The sequence below is a fragment of the Aquarana catesbeiana genome, linkage group LG03, assembly GCF_042186555.1.
Source record: "Aquarana catesbeiana isolate 2022-GZ linkage group LG03, ASM4218655v1, whole genome shotgun sequence".
Classification (NCBI taxonomy): Eukaryota; Metazoa; Chordata; class Amphibia; order Anura; family Ranidae; genus Aquarana; species Aquarana catesbeiana.
The window spans coordinates 433,189,130-433,206,352 of record NC_133326.1 but is presented as its reverse complement, the minus strand read 5'-3'; the positions used below and the strand labels follow the sequence as shown (position 1 = coordinate 433,206,352).

General features: G+C 42.5%; 1 protein-coding gene across 3 annotated transcripts in view; it reads right to left on the bottom strand.

Moving 5' to 3' along the window:
- Positions 1 to 17,223, bottom strand: part of LOC141132419 (transcription factor 7-like 2) — a 1,287,046-nt gene that overhangs the window by 860,545 nt on the left and 409,278 nt on the right. For all 3 annotated transcript variants that reach the window (XM_073620780.1, XM_073620781.1, XM_073620782.1), the window contains exon 5: positions 7,828 to 7,915. In XM_073620780.1, the coding sequence (XP_073476881.1) occupies positions 7,828 to 7,915 (88 nt within the window). The remainder of the gene's footprint in view (positions 1 to 7,827; positions 7,916 to 17,223) is intronic.

Here is a 17,223-nt window from a genome sequence, read left to right as displayed (position 1 = left end):
AGGTCTTATTTTCGGGGAAACAGGGTAGCTTCCGCTGTTGTCAAAGTCAGTGAGACAATGAGAGAGGGGGGCGGGGCCGGGCTGCAGCTCTGTGTCTGAATGAACACAAAGAGCTGCGGCTCGGCTGCCCCTATAGCAAGCTGCTTGCTGTGGGGGCACTCAACAGGAGGGAGGGGACAGGAATTCCGAAGAGGGTCCCAAGAAGAGGAGGATCTAAACTGCTCTGTGCAAAACCACTGCACAGAGCAGGTAAGTATAACATGTTTATTATTTTTAAACAAACAAAAAAAAAAAATACTTTAGTATCACTTTAAGTGATAAAAGGAGTAAAAGGATCCACGATGATTGCAGTAAAAATAAAAAAAAATTCTCTCTGCTCTCACAGTGATATCTTTGCTGTCTCTCTCAATAAAAAAGTGTTTGTTAAAAAAAGTGTCAATAAAAACGTGCAGAAAGCTTTTTCAGGCTTTTAGGCAGAGAAATAAAAGCTCAAACGCCTTTAAAAGCAGTTTTTTCTTCTTGAGCTGCAGTGTGCATAAGCCCTTACACACTTGGCTTGCAGTACTGAGTCCTGGATTCAATTCCCACCAGGGACATTTTGATGAAATTTGCATGCTCTCCTTGTGTTTCATGGGGTTTCTTTGAGTGCTTCTTACCATCCAATTTGTTTTTGTTTTTTACCATAACCACCACTTAATGCCAAATGCACTTTGTTTCGTTTAAACTGGTGTAGCAGACACAGGAGCTCAAAAGTGTGACAATAAATTGTTGGCACTATATAAGTACGTGAAATAAATATTTTCAGTGTAGGGGAAGTGCTGGCTGCAAGTACCCCTTTCCCGCATTTACCATAGTAATCAATTAGTCAGCACTGGCAGGGCTGTTTGAGTCAGAAGATGGATCATACAGTCTATCAGTGCTGGTTAAACTATCTGCTGGTTGTTGGATATATACAAGACTACAGAAAAATAGGATTTTTTAAAACAGCTTACCTGTAAAATCCTTTTCTTTCGAAGGACATCACGGGACACAGAGCCACAGTAATTACTGATGGGTTATATAGGTATCACTGGTGATTGGACACTGGCACACCCTATCAGGAAGTTTAACCCCCTATATAATCCCTCCCCCTTGCAGGGATACCTCAGTTTTGTAGCCAAGCAATATAGTGTATTAGAAGAGGGGCGGGACCTCTGTGTCCCGTGATGTCCTTCGAAAGAAAAGGATTTTACAGGTAAGCTGTTTTAAAAAATCCTATTTTCTTTCTCGAACATCACGGGACACAGAGCCACAGTAATTACTGATGGGATGTCCCAGAGCAATGCTACCTGAGGGGGGGGAACCATGACCAAGTAGGGTGCAATCAGACCTGAGGATCCTGTACCGCTGCCTGCAGCACACTACGCCCAAAGGCGATATCCTCATGCCTTCTCACATCCACCTGATAGAATCTGGTGAATGTATGAACTGAAGACCAGGTTGCGGCCTTGCAGATTTGAGCCATAGAGGCCTGGTGATGCACTGCCCAAGAAGCACCAATAGCCCTTGTGGAATGTGCCCTGATCTGAAACGGAGGAATCTTCTGTTTCAAACCGTAAGCTTGAATGATCAACTGTCGAATCCATTTAGAAATGGTAGCTTTTGACGCTGCCTGTCCTCTATTGGGACCCTCTGGCAGCACAAACAAAACATCCGTCTTGCGGATCTGAGCAGTTGCCCCTAGATAGGCCTTAACTGCTCTTACTACATCCAGCGAATGTAGAGATCTCTCTTCCGGAGAACAGGGATCTGGAAAAAAGGAAGGTAGAACAATGTCTTGGTTTAAATGAAAATCAGAAACCACCTTCGGTAAAAAACTAGGATGAGGGCTTAGTACCACTCTATCCTTGTGTATAATCAAATAAGGCTCCTTACAGGAAAGAGCTGCTAATTCTGATACTCTTCTAGCAGAAGAGATGGCCACCAGAAAAATTAATTTCCTTGTCAACAAGACCAAAGGAATCTGACTTATTGGTTCAAAAGGCTGTTTCTGTAACACAGCCAGGACCAAATTCAAGTCCCAGGGGTTTAGGGGCGCTTTAACCGGAGGATTAAGACGCATCACCCCCTGCATAAAGTTTCGGACCAAAGAATGCGAAGCAAGTGGCCGCTGAAATAATACTGATAAAGCAGAGACCTGGCCCTTGATGGTACTCAAGGCCAGCTTCATCTCTAATCCCATCAGTAGAAAATCAAGAATTCTACCTATGACATATTTCCTGGGATGCCAACCTCTGGATTCACACCAGGTTATATAAGCCTTCCAGACTCTATGATAACTCATCCTGGAAGCTGGCTTCCTTGCATTAATCAAGGTAGATATGACAGGACCTGAGAGCCCACGACTCTTCAGAACGTGGGTCTCAATAGCCAAACCGTCAAATTTAGCGTTTGTAAGGCAGGATGGAACACTGGACCTTGAGATAACAGGTCTGGGCGTACCGGTAGGGTCCACGGGGAACCTACCGTCATCCTTACTATTTCTGCATACCAAGTCCTTCTGGGCCAAGCGGGGGCCACCAGAAGTACCGACTTCCTTTCCTGCCTGATCCTGCGAAGGAGTCGTGGTAGTAGCAGAATAGGCGGGAATGCGTAAATCAGTGAGAACCGATGCCACGGAATCACCAACGCATCCGTCCCGCATGCAAGAGGATCTTTTGTCCTTGCCACAAATCTGTCTATCTTTTTGTTGAATCGGGATGCAAAGAGATCTACATCTGGAACCCCCCATCTTTGGCATATGGCCCAAAAGACGTCGGGATGCAGAGACCATTCCCCTGGAAGTAACTGCTGGCGACTTAGATAGTCCGCCTGCCAATTCTCTATTCCCGGGATGAAAACTGCCGATATGCATGGCACATGCATCTCTGCCCAGACTAAGATCTAGTTCACCTCTTTTTGAGCAGCTCGGCTCCGGGTGCCTCCCTGATGATTGACATAAGCCACTGCTGTGGCGTTGTCGGACTGGATCCTGACCGGACAACCCTGTAGCCTGATAGTCCAGGCCTTTAGAGCTAGATGTATCGCCCGGATCTCCAGAATGTTGATGGGTAAGGTCCTCTCTGTCTTGGACCATACCCCTTGGACCGCAGCCTGTTCCAGAACTGCTCCCCAACCTGACAGACTGGCATCTGTTGTTACCACCGTCCAGGTAACCGGTAGAAAGGATTTCCCCTTCTGCAGGTTTTCGGGTATGAGCCACCAATTGAGGCTCTGACGCACCGCATGCGACAGGTGCATCGGAAAGTCTAATGCCTGAACCTTCTTGTTCCAGGTCGACAGAATACTGTGTTGCAGCATTCTTGAGTGAAACTGAGCATAGGGAACTGCTTCGAATGAAGACACCATCTTCCCTAGTAGCCTCATACAAAGGCGGACTGAGGGACCCTTCTTGGTCCTTCCTGTCAGAATCAGCTCTCTCAAAGCAGTGATCTTTGCCTGGGGTAGAAATATTTTCTCCTGGCTTGTATCTATAATCAGACCTAAATACTCCAGTCTTCTTACTGGTTTTAGGAAAGACTTTTCTAAGTTGAGGATTCAACCCAGGTGTTCTAGATACCTGACCGTGGTCCTCAAGTTTCCATTCAAAGAGGCTACCGACCGGTCTATCAAGAGCAGGTCGTCTAGGTATGCTATGACAGCTATACCCCGAGCCCTTAATCTGGCCAGAGGAGCCAAGATCTTTGTGAACACTCGAGGTGCAGTGGCTATCCCGAAAGGCAGAGCCACAAACTGGAAATGGCGCCCTCCTACCTCGAAGCGCAGAAACTTCTGATGAGCAGGAAAAATGGGCACATGCAGATATGCATCTCTGATGTCTATTGATGCCAGAAATTCTCCTCCCTGCAGGGTGGGAACTACTGTTCGAATTGATTCCATGCGGAAGGATTGAATCCTTAGGAATCGGTTCAGATCCCTTAAGTCCAGAATGGGCCTGACATCCCCATTTGGCTTTTGGACCGTAAAAAGGTTGGAATAGAAGCCCAATCCCTGGTCCTTTGCGGGAACTATCATAATGACCTTCTGCGACAAAAGTCGCTCTAACGCTAGAAGGAGCGACTGCTTCTTCTCTGGGTCTCTGGGAACATTTGATCTGAGGAACCGAGGAGAGGGGAATTCATGAAACTCCAGCTTGTACCCTAAGGTTACCGTGGAGATTACCCATCTGTCCTGGAAGTCCTCCTGCCAGAGCTCTGAGAACTGTCGCAGTCTTCCCCCCACTCGAGTGAGCGGGGGCGCCCCCTCATGCAGAGGTCTTAGTGTTTTGCCTAGTAGGCTTCTTTCCCCAGGACTTCTTTTGTCCCTGGGGTTGACTCTTGTCTCTGGACCCCGATGGAGGTGGCCGTCGAGACTGCCTGGAGGCTGAAGCCCCCGGCGCTGGGGAAAGAGTCCGTTTGAAAGAGGGACGCTTACTCTTCTTCTTGACAGGTAAGAGAGTGCTTTTCCCACAAGAGATTCTCTTGATATAGTTATCCAAGTCCTCTCCAAACAACCTTGCACCACGAAATGGAAACCCAGCCAGTAGCTTCTTAGATGGTGCTTCGGCTGACCAATTTTTCAACCATAGGATTCTACGTATATGCACCAACCCCAGTGAAAGACGGGATGTTTGCACGGTAGAATCTCTAATGGCGTCAACCACAAAGCATAAGGCCGCTGGAAGGTTAGCAAACCCCTGGGCCTGCTGTTCAGGTAATACTTTGATGACCTGCTTAACATGGTCTCTTAAGTATTGACAGACTCCAATCGCTGTTACTGCAGGTTGGGCCAATGATCTTGCTAAGGAGAAAACATCCTTCAATAGGGATTCCATCCTTTTATCTACAGGATCCCTGAGCATCTGAGCATTGTCTACAGGACAAGTCAGGCTATTATTTACGGAGGAAATGGCGGCATTAATAGCCGGTATTCCCCACATTTTAATAAACTTTTCTTCCATCGGATAAAGTGTTGAAAACTTTCTCGGCGGAAAAAAACGTTTGTCTGGGTGACCCCACTCAGAATAAATGAGCTTTTCAAGTAAAGTATGAACAGGAAAAGCATGTGCTGCTTGGAAAGGTTTCAGTGACCCCAAAGCAGAAGAGGATTCTTTAGCAGTTTCAGGTATGGGCAACTTAAATGTGGAGCGGACCAATCCAGTGAGGATCTGCACTAAGACTTTCTCCTCTTGGGAAGTCGCAGAGGGTCCCTCTCCACCTGATTCCTCCGAAGAGGAATCATCCGTCCCATCCTGAACCTCTGAAAGGGATTCATCTCCTTTATCCCAGAGCTCCTCTGTCTGAGGGTCTTGGGGAACAGAGGAAAGCCTAGTGCGTTTTCTTCCACTGAGTGAAGACGTAATCACGGCCATTAATCTTTCCTCTAGACCATTAATGGTTGAGGAAAAAACCTCTTGTGTAATATATACAGGGGCTGAAGTGCCAGAAGCAGGTGTAGCCCCTGACCCCGATGGCTCTCCCTGGCTAGCCGTCCCTGGCCCATCTTTAGGGGGGGGAGGATGCTGCCGACAGGGGGCCCTCAGAACCTGAACGAGATCCCCTAGTGTCTCTGGTTCCTGGGGTGCTTGAACCTCTTCTACCCATAGTGCAAAGCAACAAGGTGTGAGGTATACAAATGAACACTGCCCGCTGAGCGATGTAGTCTGGCTAAAAGCCTTGCTACCCAATGCTCAGTCTGGTGTTACTTCAGTAAATGCTGCCTAGGAGAATGCCTGTGTCCCACCTTACATGCGACCGTCAGCTCTGTGTCTCTCAGAAGGCTGAGTGCACCTGTACAGAGTGCCTTTAATAGCCTGCAGCTGGCCTGAGTGGGAGTCTAAGCACCTGTGCTGACGTCCCGCCCCCTCCTCTACCCCCCCCCTCGAGTTTTGAAAAAAACGAGCACTTCCCGCGCTGCCGACTCTCCTGTCATGCTTCTGGAGAAAGGCTGGGGATGGGGGGGGGGGGAGGGAGGGAGGCTGGTAACAAGATCTGCCTGAACGGCTATCTTCAGAGATGGTGGCCATTAGGCCGCAGAGCCCGGGTGGTATAACCACTTTCTAGACCCCTGTGGCCCCTCTCTAGCCTGGGGGGAACATTCAAACATGAGAAATCCCCCTTTCCATCTTACTTGTTTGCAGTCTGCTTGAGACGCTGGGACATAATCAGCGATGAAAACACCTGAGACACAGTCAGCATGTGCAGGTTTGTGCTCTTGGCAGCCCCCGGTGGTCACAATAGGCATAGCATGCATTTACCTTAAAGGAGAAAAGCCACTAGAACTCAAAAATTCTGTGGAATCTCCTCTTACCTTATCCAGCCGCAGGGTGCTGTTTACACAGACCCAATCTTCACCTCTCACGGTGGGCTCCATTTGAAAAAACCGTCAGAGACTGGGGCCCCCTACGAATAGGGGGATCCAACAGTTCTGGGACCGTAAAGCACCTCGCCAGAAATTAGGAAGTTTAAAGCCATTTTCTGATCTGCGGGGTCCAGCTCTCTAAAAAGAGAAGCATTACGGGTAAAACCTCGTTTCTTCGGACACGAGGCCCGGGTACCATTCAATTCGGCCATGAAAAGACACTTTGAATGGATCCGGTTCGCCTGGCTTGCCCCAGTATAGGATCTTAGGATATTCCCTTTGGAGCTCAGCACAGGACATCTTTACACGTCCATCACCTAAGACACTGGCGTAAAAAACTGAGGTATCCCTGCAAGGGGGAGGGATTATATAGGGGGTTGAACGTCCTGATAGGGTGTGCCAGTGTCCAATCACCAGTGATACCTATATAACCCATCAGTAATTACTGTGGCTCTGTGTCCCGTGATGTTCGAGAAAGAAAGTAGTACAGTGTGGATTAAACTTGAGGCGATGTATAGAAACCTTTCTACTTCCTCAAACCCATCACACACACAATGAATGAGAATAATATAAGGTGGCTGCTAGTAAACATTATCCAGATCCTTTGCTATTGAGTACAGGGGAATGTTTATGAGCAGTTGCCTGATAGAACACAAAGCCCAGCCAGATTAAAATAAACTCATACATTTCACATACCTGAGGCTATATAAACGCTCTAAATAAATAAATCAGGGAATGCTTTGAACGGCGGCTTTGGTGCCTCTGCTGTACAATTTGATGAAGAATTGCCCCAGAGTGGCTGCAACTAGAATGGTCAGTGAGGGCATATTTTAAAGATGGAACTCCAGTCAAACAGCTAAATGCACAGAAGAGAAACAGAGAGCTGTTTTATATGCCAAAGTATTTGTGCTTCTGTCAACCCTGTCCTATAATTTACAAAGGGGGGGGGGGGGGCTGAGCTATGCAGTGTGTGTCAATAGAAGAACACAGCCTGGCTTGGGAGCGAGCCAGCAGGTTTACCCCCACAGCAAGCAGCTTGCTATAGGGCACACACAGAAGAGAAGCCTGGAGCGCCAGCTAGGGACCCCAGTTGAGGAGGTTTGGGGCTGCTCTGTGCAAAACTATTGCACAGCGCAGGTAATTATAACATGCTTGTGATTTTAATTTAAAAAAACACAATCACTTTAATGGACCAGACAAAGAAATCAATTAAAACCTGTAAACTTGGAACAGGAACAGGGCAACCCCACATGGAGCACACTTACGATAACGGACTAGTAGTTTACACCTTGTGCCACACAACCCTGTTCTATGCACTGCTTTGCTCACAAACAAGCCAGCAGATGCCAGTCTTGCACCGACGTGCCACAGTTTTTAATTAAATAAATGACTAAAGAATTACTAAATAATCCCTTCGCCATTTAAGATTTTAAAGATGTGTGCACTTACCAACCCATTGAAGATATCTGCCCAACTCCTCCAGGTGGTATTGAGTAAAATGCTGGGATATCTGGTGTTTGGGACGGTCTGTGGGCACCTGTGTAGATAAAAACAGTATTTAAGGAATATGTATGGTCACAGCATACATATTAATTTTATAACATCAGCATTACAATGTAAAGATTAATTATTTTTGACAAGTCAATATAAGCTTATTTGAAAAATCTATTCTCGATGGACTGAAATCACAGTTTCAAGAGCAGACATGCATTGTTAGAGCTCCACACCGCTGAGGAGAGAAGAGAAGGACAAAGCGGAGCCTGCAGGCTCAAAAGGTATCCATTTGAGCCTTTTTACCCCTGGGAACAAACTGTGAAAGTTTGGGCAGGAAATATGGTACTGGGAGGAAGCCGTGGCAGAAATAAAAATCACCTCACAAAGAGCTCACAGGCACTCACTGCAGCTGAAGCAGCTCCAGTCACCTCACAATATACAGCATCAGGGCGCTCTCACAGACAGAAAATGTCACAGCAAGACTCTCCATTTGAGTCAGATACAGAACAAATCCTCTCACAAACTTCTCCACAAGCCTCCTCAGTATCCCCAGTAATATTATTACAATTTGAAAAGATGCTTCATAAGGCTTTAAAACAAACCTCAGACCAAATAACAAAAAGCCTAACCAAAGAAATAAGAGAGCTGGGAAACCGCACCGCAGCCTTAGAAATAAAAATGGATGAAATTGAAATTACAACCCAAGAAAATATAACAGAATTGGAACAATTAAAAAAAGAGAATTTAATACTTCAAACTAAGCTCGAAGATTACGAAAATAGAGCCAGACGTTCAAACTTGCGCATAAGGGGAATACCTGAAACTGTGACAGACCTGCAATCTACTATTACTGCTCTATTACAAGAACTAAAGCCAGATATCCCTATTGAACGTTTAGAACTGGACAGAGTACACAGAGCCCTCACAGCCAAAAAGAAAGATGGACCCCCACGTGATATAATCACAAAATTTCATTATTACAGAACGAAAGAACAAATACTAATTGCTGCAAGAGAAAAAAAGGAACTTAATTTTCAAGGACACAATTATCAAATTTTTGCTGACCTATCCCAACTTACTATTACTAAAAGACGATCCATGAAACCCCAACTAATGGAACTGCAACGCCACAACATTATGTATCAATGGGGCTTCCCCTTTTCAGTCAGATTTAACTACCAAGGTACAATTTACAGAAGCAGATCAGCAGATGAACTACAACAAACCCTTTTAAAATTAAATCTGACAGAACCCACAAGCAGCAACACTCCCACACGCAGAAGAATGGCATCATCTTCACCTTCAGGCAGCACCCAGAAAATATCAGAACAAAATGGGAATCATCATTCTCACAAAAGAGGCCGTTATGCCACATCATCCATGGACCAAGAAGATTCAATGGACTGACATCCTAATTCCTGATATCTCTTCATTTATTATACTAAGAGATGGTTCTCTATAAAAAACCTGTATTTATAACTGAATGTAACTGCATTCTGATAGTCACACACTGTGTGGGATCATGTTACATTCCAGTTATATTTCTTATTACTTCTGATTCATATAGCCTTAGAATATATAAGTGAAATAAGGAAATTCTTGTTCAGTTATATATTATCAGGTAATAACAATAGATTTATTACTTTTTAGGACAAATATGTTCAATAATCCAGAAGTAATTGAAGCTTTTTCTTTCTTTTCTTAAAACAAATATATTATTACCTAACTAGCTCCTAGAATTATGTTTTTGTTTATTCTAATCTGAAGCAATACAACCTCAATTTTATGAGTTAACATATCTAAACAGTTACATATGAATAAAATATGTAATTGTTTACTCTAAAAGGGTTAAAATCCCAAAATAATTCAAACTATCTTCATCAATACCAAAGTTATTAACAGTACCTTTCTAACTGAATTATTTAGCCCAGGGCAAGACTAACCATATACAACCACCCTGGAATAAATAATTTCAACAAAAACTATATTCTGCACTCCAATTAATGAAACATCATTTTGATGTCTTTTGACATAGCACTTCTCTCCTGTAAGCGGAAGATCTGTGTACCCCCATTAGCCCTCCTCATTCTCCCAACCATATTATGTGGGAGTGTGACGAAGGCACTTATTCCCCTGAGAGAGATATTTATTCTCTTTCACGGGTAAATTGTGATTACTTGCAAAAAATAATTTATACAATGTATCATCTAATCTCATATGTTTTTTGTTTACTCTTTACTCCAGAATTCACTGGTTTCTTTTCTATCTATTCATCTCTTCAGTCCACACAGGTTGATCTGCGCAGTCAGCTCTGCATAACAAAAAGTAAGTCAAAACTATTTGATCTGTTGCCATGGCACCACTGAATATACTTTCCCTGAATGTTCAGGGAATAAATGTCCCTCAAAAAAGGACCAAAGCCTTCCGTACTTTCCATAACAAGAAGGCTCACATAGTATGCCTCCAAGAAATACACTTCACCAAAGATTCTACTCCAAAATATATTTCTCCTTTTTATCAACAAATTTACACGGCTTCTGCCTGTACCAAGCAAAGGGGAACTCTAATTGCATTTCACCGATCCACACCATTCACCTTATCATCAGAAATTAAAGACCCAGAAGGTAGATACCTGATACTCATGGGTTATATAATGGATACAGCAATCACGGTGATTTCCTACTACGCTCCTAACAAACAACCTACACCATTCCTCTCACATATATTACAAGTGATTAATACACTCAAAATAGGAACAGTGATAATGTGTGGGGATTCGAACCAGGTCCTCCTCCCATTTCTAGATAAATCACCTTTTACACCATCCAAAATAACCTCTAGATTACCTTTTTCTCAACTTCTTTCCAAATACAATCTGGTAGATTCGTGGAGAGAAAGTAACCCAATGAAAAAGAAATTCACTTATTTCTCGCACCCCCATCAAACCTTCACCAGAATAGATCATATTTTTCTAACAATAGGAATGATACCAGAAATTATTGCATCAGATATAATTCCGATTCCGTGGTCTGACCATAATGCAGTATACACTACTATAGCCTCAGCCATACCAAAAGCGCATGACCCAACGTGGTACTTACCAGACATAATGCTCAAACACCCACTACATCAGATGGCCATTGAACAAGCTTTAAAGGAATACATATCAATTAATAATACAACAGACATCTCCCCAATAACACTGTGGGAAGCTCATAAGCCTGTCTTGCGTGGTACAATACAAAGACAAATGGCACTATTTAAACGGGAACGCAAAAATCTAGCAAAAAAACTAGAACTCAATTTTAATGCAGCCTACATATCATTTCAAGATAATCCATCTCAGAGTACAAAATCTCATCTGGAAAAATCTAGATTGGAATACGATCTATTTCTCACTGAGTCAGTTGATAAATCCCTCAAACGCTCCAAACACAATTTCTACATGAATACAAACAAACCAGGTACATATTTGGCTCGGGCATTAAATTCAACTAACAAATCTTTCAAACCAATACGTTTGAAATTATCAAAAAATGTTTACACTTGTAATCCAGTTAAAATAGTCCATAAATTTCACTCACATCTCGCAACTTTATACAAGACAAACAATGAATTTAATCCTACAGAGGCTGAATCCTTCTTCTCAAAAATAACCTTACCTGAGTTATCTCAGAATCAAAAAAGCAGTTTGGATGAGCCTATAACTATAGATGAAGTTGCTAACGCCATAAAAGACCTAAAACTTAACAAAAGACCAGGCCCAGATGGCTACTCGGCTTTATACTATAAAACATTCTCAGAAATACTCTCTCCCATTCTCACTGAAACTTTTAACAAACTTCTAGATGGACATTCTTTTCGGCAAGAAACACTAATGGCAATTGTTTGTATGATCCCAAAACCCCTTTCTGATGATACTTCCTGTGTGAATTATCGGCCTATCTCTCTGTTAAGGCTCTGTTTCCACTAGTGCGACTTTTCATGCGACTTGGGACTGAAAAGTCGCATGACAAATTGTTTCCCATGATTTCCAATGAGTACCGTTCATATCTGTGCGACTTCAAGTCGCAGCGACTTCAAAGTAGTCCCTGCACTACTTTGGTCCCACTTTGATGCGACTTGAGGTCTATAGATACAGGCATTGCTTCAAATCGCAGTAAAAAGTCGCGGTAAAATCGCGGTAAAAAATCGCGGCAAAATTGCGCGACTTTGGGGACGCACTAGTGGAAACCTAGCCTAAACCTCGATATTAAATTATTAGCAAAAATAATAGCAAAACGCCTCAATAGCATTATAGGAAAATTAATACATAGAGATCAAGTAGGCTTCATGCCAAATAGACAGGCAGGCGATAATATACGCAGGGCAGTGTTATTGGCACATATTGCTAAAAAACGGAAAATCCCTTTATGTTTTCTATCTCTCGATGTTAAGAGGGCATTTGACACAGTATCCTGGCAATATATGCAATATTCATTACAAAAATGGGGTTTTGGACCCCACTTTTTAACATGGATCAAAGCATTATATAATAAACCCAAAGCCTATATAAAATATGCTGGATACAAATCTGAAGCCTTTAATATCGAAAGAGGTACCCGACAGGGTTGCCCATTATCTCCCTTATTATTTGCCCTTATACTCGAACCCATGGCCCAATACATCAGAACAAACCAAACTATAACTGGCATTGAAGTAGGAGGTATTACACACAAATTATGTATATTTGCAGACGATATATTACTTTTTCTATCATCACCACAGGTCTCTGGTCCTAACTTAATACCAGCTCTTGATGGATTTGCAGCCCTATCCGGCCTTATGATTAATCCTAAGAAATGCCTAGTGCTTAATATTTCACTCACAAACATGGAATTGATCCCGGCTAGGGCTGCACTCCCATTCACATGGGCAGAAAAATCAATTCCATATCTTGGAATTCATTTAACAGCATCTCATTCTGACTTATTCTCAACCAATTATCCTCCTGTATTAAGACAGATCACAAATCTAATAAAACAATGGTCGCAACTTCCTTTATCCTGGATAGGGAAGATTAATGCAATCAAAATGACTATTCTACCCAAATTGCTTTATCTATTCAGAGTCCTCCCTATTCCAATTCCTTCCTATTTTTTGAGAATAGTACAAAAAAGAGCAACTTTTTTTTATATGGGGCTCTTCTAAACCATGTATACCTATACACACACTACATCTTCCCAAAAATAAAGGAGGCCTGGGATACCCTAATTTTACTAACTACTACAGAGCAGCACATTTGGCCAGTCTGTCCAAATACCATGCAAAACAGGAAATCCCATTATGGGTATTTATAGAGGCTTCAGAAAATGACCCTCTATTAATATCAAATTTATTATGGCTTGATCCTAAAGACCGCTTTAAAATTCATAATCCCATAACTAAACACTTCTTATCTCTCTGGGATAAACTAAAAACCAAATATCAGTTACAATCTCCACACAATCCTCTCCTTTCTTTTATCAGAAATCCGGCCTTTTATCCGGCATGGATCTACCCAAATTCTTTTAAAGCTTGGACAACATCAGGCATTCAGACACTAAATGACTTCATAGCATCTAAATCATTCCTTTCATTCCCATCGCTTAGAGAAAAATATGATCTACCAAACTCTGAGATATTTAGATATCTCCAAATCAAAAATTTCTATACACCATTCCTAAAGAGGGATACACCATTATCCCAATTATCCATTTTTGAATCAATCTGTACAAAAGATCCATTTGCTAAAGGTACAATTTCATCACTTTATAATCAATTATATGGAGTAGCAAATCTTAATAGACCCTCTTACGTTCAGAGGTGGGAGGAGGACCTGGGACGAACTTTAGAAGACACGGACTGGTCTAACATATGGCTCACATCTAAGTCATCTTCACCCAACATCTTAGCACTGGAGACAAATTATAAAGTCCTAACTCGCTGGTACCTTGTACCCGCTAGAGTGGCAAAATATTCACCTAATACCTCAGCTCTTTGTTTTCGAGGATGCCCAGAAATAGGCACATATTTACACATATGGTGGACGTGCCCAGTAATCCAAACCTTCTGGAAGGAAGTCTTCGTGATTGCATCTAAAATATTTAAAAAAATAATACAACCAGATCCATATTTAACTTTACTTAATCTAAAACCGGAATGGTTAACACTCTCTCAATTCAAACTTATGATCCAACTAATAACGGCTGCAAAACAAACAGTGGCCAAGGCATGGAAATCTCCTACATTGGTACTAGCAGAAACAATTCACAGAATGAATAATACAATGTCCCATGCTAAGATGGTAGCCATCGATCAAAATCAAATTCCAAAATTTGAAAAACTTTGGCATCCTTGGATAAAACAACAGTTCCTGTCAAACTTCAATGACTCTGTCCTGTTGCCATGGTAACAGATTAAATGACTTACAGAGACACCCATTCTAAGGCTTCAAAGAGAACTAAAAAGAATAATAAACTGACGAGCGGGACAACCTTGTGGACCATACCTCTACCTTTCAACCCTTTTTCTTCTTTCTCTTTCCTTTTCTCCACCTTATGATTAAAGCTCATTATCAGAATTTATTTGACCTATATACACTCTACTTGTAAACAATATGTATAGTAGGTATAAATCATTTAAATACCTACAAAAGTAACTAAGGAAATGATATATATCTTTAATTTAATTTAGGTTTACGTGAACCCAATGTTTAATATTTGAAATTTCATGATATTTACCTACATAAACCCTACTGTAAAACAATGAGCTTACTTTATAGATCCTTGTAAACTTACTTTATGTATCTTTATAACATTGTATACTCAATAAACTTCTTTTGACAAGGAAAAATCTATTCTCACATTGTAAGTGCTGCTTGTTTGCTGTCTGCCTCTTTTCAGAACATTATAAATTCCCTGCATGCTTTGCAGCTCCTCCTCTGCTGTTACTTTTAATGTTTTAAGGACTACATAGCCCAATCCTTGCTGCTGGCATGGAGTGACTCCTGTAATGACTACCTCCTGAAACGTCTTCTCTCAGCACCCCTGTAGCTCAGAAGGCAGGCTCTGTGAAATGTGTGGCACAGCAGCGCCTATTCATAGGGCATAGTGAATGTGTATCACAGAATGCAGGGAAGTAAATGTGTGGAGATCAATACAAAGTTTACAAACTTCAAGATCATTCAAATTAATAGGAGTAGGCTAGAAATAACTGAAATACAATGGAAATGAATATATGATTTTACATTATGACCATACTGTAGATGCACCTAATATAAGGCCCCTTTCACAATGGGGCGGTGGGTGCGGCGGCAGTAAAGCTTTACTGTCAATTTTGCGGCGCTATTCGGCCACTAGCGGGGCACTTTTACCCCCCACTAGCGGCCAAGAAAGGGTTAAAATCAGCCCAGAAAGGGTTAAGACCACCTGCAAAGCGCTGCTGCGGCAGCACTTTGCCAGCGGTAAGGCCGCGCTGCCCATTGATTTCAATGGGCAGGAGCGGTGGAGGAGTGGTATACACACTGCTCCTTCACCGCTCCAAAGATGCTGCTAGCAGGACTTTTTTTAGCGTCCTACCAGCGCACAGCTCCAACGTGAAAGCCCTTGGGCTTTCCCATTGGAGAGACAGGAGTGGCTCTTTCAGGGCGCTTTGCAGGTGCTATTTTTAGCGCTGTAGCGCCTGCAAAGCGCCCCAGTGTGAAAGAGGTCTAATTGTAATAGCTACAGTATGCATGATACTGAAGTCAAAGATATATTTGCTACAAAAGTGTGTTCTGACTATATTGCAACAGAAAAGTTCACTCCCTGCAGAGGAGTAACGTCATTCCTTTGGGTGAATGACAGCACAAGACATGCTGTAAGGCACGTGTTTATTTCATAGCTTCTTTGATATGCTTATCCTTAGCTTAAATGGTCATCCAAACTTTTTGACCTTTTTACAAAAGGTTTTCCTTTCAGTGAAAGAGGTTCTGGTATGAGGGAAGTTTGGTCACGTATGCTTTATGGATGAATACATGGAGGACAATTTCACACGTTAGGGATTGTGCTCTAGAAGTGCTGCCTGATTTTAATAAACATCTGCAAGCCTTTTGAACAGCTGGTGGCTTCTGATTCCTTACTGTTTTTTTTTTTCCACAAAAGATTTGTATACTAATTTCAGCTAATGGCTGACAAAGGCAGCAGGGCCCCACCTCACACTGATCAGCAACAGTTTTTCACTTTCCAGGTGTAACAAAAAACCGTAGAAGAGTTTTGTGCAAAAGTAAGAGCCATTAAACGAGAACTCCAGAAAAATGAAATCCGCAGTAAGGCTCCATTCACACCTAGGCAATTTGAATCGCAGGGGGATACGCCATGATTCTGCCCACGATTCCAAATCACAGTAAAACATGGGATGCGTTTGTGATGCCATTACTTTTTAATGGCGCCCCAATTGTGGTGCGATTTTGGCGTGATAAATCACACTGCAATCATAGCAAATCGCAATGTGTGATGCTGTCACCCAAAATAAACTCCAGCTCCTCTGAGCAACAAGCTTTGCGATTTACTGCCCAAAAATTGCAATGCGACTGGGGTGGCATTAAGAAGTAATGGCATCCCAAGCGCATCCCGCCCTTTTGCCTCGTTTTGGAATCGTGGCGATCCCGCCCGTGATTCAAATCGGTGTGAATAGATCCTTATTGGGGATGTAAGTGTTATCTCTAAATTCCTAATTTCAAGGTATCCTCTGCTGGGAGCATGACTACAAAACTCTCCCCTCTCCCAGCAGGCCACCTACTGCCTGTTGGTTTCCATTCTCTGCACTCTTCTGTAACCTGTCTAGTCCTTGCACAAGTGAACAGTACTACTTTTGTTCAAATGGTGCATACATGAGTAGAAAGACAGACGCTGGACTGCAAGAAGAAGAAAATTGTCAGTAAATGTACCCACCATGGAGCTAGGTTTAACTTTCAGGTTGCACTCATCTCCCTAAATACTGCAAATACTATACATCTTCCTAAAGCACTCCAAATTTGTGCTGCAGTTTTTAAACTTGATGAGGGGAACATTTTAAACTTCAGGTATTTTAAACAATGAAAGGGGATGAGTCACAAAGGGAAATGCATAGTAGAAGGATCGCTAAAATAGGAAAACCTGACAGGCCACTATGGGTAACAGATCCACATTTGTTTATGTTTTCATTATTTCCACTTTTCTGTTAATACTGTCCCTATTTCTGAATACATTTCTGAACCTCACACTTTATTGGTTAGAAACTATTTGGGCTTAGCTGTCTCTCATCAATCTAAAAATCTGAACCTACTTAAAGTGAACTACACTGCACCACAAA